Here is a 5,820-nt window from a genome sequence, read left to right on the forward strand (position 1 = left end):
ACACACACTTTCAATAGTATTCTAAGGTATTTTTACCTTAAAAAAAAACATTAGTTTTTATATTGTGTTTTATGGATCACAAGCTTAACTTGGATCTCGTTGTTTACAATCTCCTTAAAGCTAGGTTCTATAATTTGTTTTCTGACGACCGTAGGGAACGAAACACATGATTCGATCATTTGACAAAAAGATTCCAAGATCGAAGGTGATTTACTTACCTGGGATGATTGGGTTTAGTGTTGGTTTCTAGGTCAAGCAACTCGAGTTATATGAGCCGACACTTTAAATTGTCGTATGCGAGCGTTCCGGTCGCCTCCTTATTTTTGGTGTTGAAAACATAAAAGCCACGGTGATACGTGGACAAGTGTTTTTAACATCCCGTTGTATCTCTGTTTTATTGTATGTTATTATCATGATTTGAGTCAACAACATGAAAGACGCGGTGATACGTGCACATGTTCGACTCCATATATATTACCTTTACATAAGTTTTTATTGCCGGGATATCAAATCATGGTGGTTCATGTACGATTTTCCCAACTATATATATGTTTACAAGAAATTTTGTTGTTTTTTTTTCGGAATATCAAATCATGGTGGTTCATGTACGATTTTTCCGACTATATACAAATTTCAACACTTCAAAACGTCCAAATTTTAAATTCTCGAAACTTTGAAACATATACTTATATATACGTTTTTTATCATTTGGTTTATGTATAAACTTTATTTCTACTAACATTCTCATCCTTATGACACTAGGATTCACGTAAAAAAAATGGTTACATACATCTTCTATTTTAAACTCAATGCCCTCAAACTCACTACAATTCTTTATAATTTTCAGAATGCCTCCGCTACGATGCCACTACCGCAAGGACTCCAGACGCAAGATGGCCGCTTTAGTAGCCGAACAAGTCGCCGCTATGATTCCCAAACTCCTAACTCACTTGCAAGCAAACCAACCTCCACCCGTTGTAGCATCCGTTGAACCCACACCCGCTCCCTACTTGTATAAACAATTTACCGGTGCTAACCCAACCAAATTCCTTGGTATGAACTGTGCGACTACCTTGTTGCAATGGTTTGAAAAGATGGAAAGTGTGTTCCGACACAGCGAGTGCCCCAAAGCGAAGAAAACTAATTTCGCTTCGAGCATGTTTGAGGAAACTGCTCTTACGTGGTGGGGTAGTGTTATGCATCTCCAAGGGGCGGAAATTGCCATGGCGCTTCCATGGACCGAACTTAAGGAACTCATGATGAAGAAGTTTTGTCCCAACACGAGCTCCAAAAAGCTTGAAGCCAAATTTTGGGAATTGAAACAAAAAAGTGGTGATAATGCCACTTACTCGCTCCGTTTTCATGAATTAAGCACCCTTGTACCTCATTTGGTTACCCCGCTCGAACGTAAAATCGACAAATACATCGGGGGTTTACCTATGCTAATTCGGGACTCAGTCATGAGTAGCAAACCCGAGAACCTTGAGGATGCAATTACTCTAGCCGGTGCGCTATCGGAGAACCATGTTAAGGCGGGTACCCTAACCATCAAGAAGAAAAGTGATAAAAGCAAAACCGAACCCGCACCTCAAGCCAAAGTTGACCCACCACCTCAAGCCATCAATTACTCAAACTCAACTCCCACCCATTATTTTTAAACAGTCATAATTTTTTCATAAGTTTGCATTCTTTTTAAATTGTACCATAAAAACGAGCATTTTATTCTATTTAAATTGAGTATGATATTGCTGTAGTTTTCTTTTTAATTAAAAAAATTGGTATTTTACGTAGCGGTGCTTGCGATCCGGTTTTGATGATTATTAAATTAAACTATTAGCCAAGCTGTTAGTAACGGTTTTTTTATCATCAAAACCCGTAACCGAACCGTTTAACCATTACCAACCGTCTGTGTTTCCCGCTGCATCGCGGATGCACCTATCTAGTATATTTTATTTATTAATGCAATTTAATTCACTATATTAAGTAAATATAATATTGTATCTTTAATAATGATAATAATAATTATTATTTAAAAAATAATAATACCAAAAGATAAATCAGTATTTAAGACAAGTCGTGTTAGATTTTTTTTTAAACGACAAAAATTTATAAAAGTTACGAGACCGGTTAGCAACCACAGAAACAAAAATGTATGAAAATAAGAGAGTTTTGAATTTACTTGTTCCAACTTATTTTTTTTCTTTTGTTTCTAGTTACAATCCAAAAACAAGAAACGTAAAATATGAAAATAAACCACGTCATATTTAACACTTACGAACGCCAACCCGCCGCGAAGCCTTTGCCATCCACTAGCACGTATGTGTATATACATAATATTGATTATTATTTTAAGAAATATAAAAATAATATAATATAATATTATTAGCCCAATGATTTGCTCATTTTATTGTGTGAATCCAACTCTCACTACCAACATCACAAATGAGAGAGAAAGCGATGGCGTCATTTGACGAGACGGAATTACGGCTAGGCCTGCCCGGCGACAAGACAAGCGAAGCTGGGGACGCCGCGGCGGTGCATACCACCGGAAAGAGAGGCTACGACGACACCATCATGGACTTGAAGCTGAAACTGTCATCAGATGATCAGAAAACCAAAAGCGACGTCGTTACTAGTAACCCCCCGGCAAAGTAAGCTTCATTAGTTAATTTCAAACCTTACTATATTCTCGCTAATGCAACATTATTGGATAGCAGAGCTAAGTTGTTTAAAAATAACATTTATAGATCGTGAGGTCATGACATTTGAAAAAACTAATTATTATTATTAAAATTAGGACACAAGTGGTGGGTTGGCCTCCGGTGAGATCATACCGGAAAAACATGCTGTCGGTTCAAAAGAAGACAAGCCTCAGCCGCCATGAAGAGGTCGGTGATCTGTCGGTGTCACCACCGTACAACGGTGGTGATACGGTGGCGTATGTGAAGGTTAGCATGGACGGAGCTCCTTACCTCCGTAAGGTTGACCTGAAAATGTACAAAAGTTATCAAGGTCTCTCTGATGCTTTGGGGAATATGTTTAGTTCCTTCACTATTGGTAACTAAATAATTAATTAACTAGCTAATTGTTGTTTAATAATTGTTTTCTAATTACTAATTATTAAATAATGGTTTTTATCATGCAAAAATAATCTTGTGTCTAGGTAGTTGCGGATCACAAGGGTTAAAGGATTTCATGAATGAGAGCAAACTAATGGATCTTTTGAACAATTCCGACTATGTTCCGACCTATGAAGATAAAGATGGCGACTGGGTGCTCGTAGGAGATGTTCCCTGGGAGTAATTTTTTGTTTAATTATGTTTATTTATGTCGTAAAATATTTAACTAGATGGGTTATCATAAAGTTATCTTTTCATGTTTTTCTTTAAACTAACTCTTAAGGGGGAACTAGCCATTCCGGGCAAGGCGGTCAACGTACAAGAGGCCCCCCGGACAAATCAGTTGGGATCCATCAATCAGGAATCCAACATCCTAGCCATCGCCTCAAATACACCTCGGCAGCCGCTTCTCGAAACCAAACCAGGGAAGCCAAGAATCAAGCCTTGGACGAGTAAAGCAACCCAGCACCCCAGCCACGCTTTGTTTGGATAAAAGGGACGTGTCGTTGCACCACAAAATTTAGTCTCGCTTGGGCTGCTTTAATGGTAGTCTTTACACTTTCCCTTTCACTCGTAGTATGGGGAAGAAGTGGACTTTAGAAGCACTCCTAATTTAGTTGAGGAATGAAACGGTATCAAATAGAAATAGATAAAGAATTTTTTTATAGTTGATTGTATAGTGTATGCACGTAAATAACTACAAATTTTTTCTTTCGTTCAATTTCATTTCTTTTCTTTCTTTAAGAAAACTTTGGAATTTATAAACGTGTTTAACACATATTATCATCAATTTATTCTTAATTAGTTACAATTTAACATTTCAGGATGTTCATTGATTCATGCAAGCGTTTACATATAATGAAAGGGAAGGAAGCTATCGGACTTGGTAAGCTCATAAAATTACTAATATTATGTTTTTAACTCTTTATATCGAAATTAAATTAATCTTTTGAGCGTTTAGCTTTACAAATATCTAATGAATGTGCTTTTAATGCAATTTTAGCACCGAGGGCTATGGAGAAATGCAAGAACCGAAGCTAAACCCAGCGAACAAACTCAACCGTGACATCTTGCTCATTTAGTCTTTGTGTGGTATGCGGTATCAAGAACTCGACATGGATGTGCAGTATGTACGGTTTGTGGTTGTGCGTATCGTTTTAAATAAACTTTTTATTTGGATTTGAAGTTGATTGTTGATTATATTGTGAGGGTAATGTGTATTTATAAACTTGGGTGATTGAAATTTGTGGACATAAATAGGCAAGAGACCAATAAATATCATTAGTATGTGCTACCAAAATCTAAGGTTTCTAGCCTTTATTTTGGTGATTTGTCCTAGTACTATGTTTTAATAATCAATGTAACTTGTGTTATGAAGTATATTTTATTTCCATGCAGGTGATATAATGTTGAAATCGTTCTATTTTATTTTACATTTTAATCTTCTAGTAACCATATAACCAATGTCTCATGAGTATTGTTTTATGTGACATTGTCGATTCAACGCAACCAACTAACAAGACACGGTATTTGTAACTATGAGCGTATGAAACAGTCGACAGGTAGACCTTATACAATAAGTGCACTGCCTCTATTATATCGATCTTTTGTTTGTGATCTAGGAGTCCTGTGTGGAAGGGCTCTCACTCGATGGATCCTAAGTACGTCAAGGATAACATTAACGTTGATACTTACATTTTTAGAATACAAATTGAAGGATTGGATCATATATCTATTAACATATCGAGATTGATAAGTTTACCATCACACCCGAAATCGATCAAGTTATATATCATGTCAAGTTAATTATTTTGACGTAACATATGTCCTATTTATTGTCTTATCCAGTTCGCATATATACCATGAATGTACATAGTTGAATCCAGAGTATTAATGCATGATAGATGCTTATTTCTTATCCTTTTTATATGTATATAATAATAATGAGTAGGTATGAGGAATTGGGACATAATATGACAGGTTTAAATGACAAAATGTGATATGACTTTGATTTATTTTTTTATAGTTTTTGTGAGACATGAACATGTGAATGTCAATGTAGGGGCATGCATTTATTTGGGATGGTCGGTCCACGAATAATGTATTATCTTTAACAAATTTAATTTAAATTTAAAGGAAGACACATAAAGAGCATATCACTAAATAATTAGGGTTTTTATATTGTCAAACTTTCTTAAATTCATATTTAAGGATATATATATATATAGGGTTAGGTTCAAATAAGAAGTTTGATTTTCTTAAGAAGGTTAGGAAGGAGGGTATTTTAGTCTAACACTTTAATATCAAAACCCACTTACTTTAATCTCAAAACCCACTTAATTACATTAATTTCAAAAACCCACTTACATCTTCACTCATCTCCTACAATCACCACCACTCCACCGCCCACCGCCACCACAACCGTTACCCACCGCCACCACCTCACCGGAAAAGTCCGAAAAAACACAATGGAAATCACTATGAAAAACACAATGTAAAAAATACAATGATAAAAACACAATTGTATGACATAATGTAAAAAACACAATGATAAATACAATTGTATAAAACTATTTTGTAAAAAACAATTTTGGTAAAACACAATATGTAAAAAACCCACTAATTTTTTTTTAAATTTTTATATAACAATATGGTACTCATATAAAAGATAAAAAGACACTCGTTATTATGGTGAATTTGT

At 35.3% G+C, this 5,820-nt stretch overlaps 1 protein-coding gene across 1 annotated transcript; it reads left to right on the top strand.

Annotated features, from left to right (window-relative positions):
- Nucleotides 1–2,803: 2,803 nt before the first annotated feature.
- Nucleotides 2,804–4,443, top strand: LOC143615745 (auxin-responsive protein IAA16-like). Its single transcript, XM_077088795.1, has 4 exons — nt 2,804–3,057; nt 3,164–3,299; nt 3,944–4,005; nt 4,123–4,443. Exons 1-4 carry the CDS (start codon nt 2,844–2,846, stop codon nt 4,158–4,160), a joined length of 450 nt encoding a protein of 149 aa, XP_076944910.1. The 5' UTR covers nt 2,804–2,843; the 3' UTR covers nt 4,161–4,443.
- Nucleotides 4,444–5,820: the final 1,377 nt, after the last annotated feature.

This window comes from Bidens hawaiensis, unplaced genomic scaffold (genome assembly GCF_021521415.1).
Source record: "Bidens hawaiensis isolate Kalapana, Puna unplaced genomic scaffold, B.hawaiensis_p1.1 tig00044088_1, whole genome shotgun sequence".
Taxonomy (NCBI): Eukaryota; Viridiplantae; Streptophyta; class Magnoliopsida; order Asterales; family Asteraceae; genus Bidens; species Bidens hawaiensis.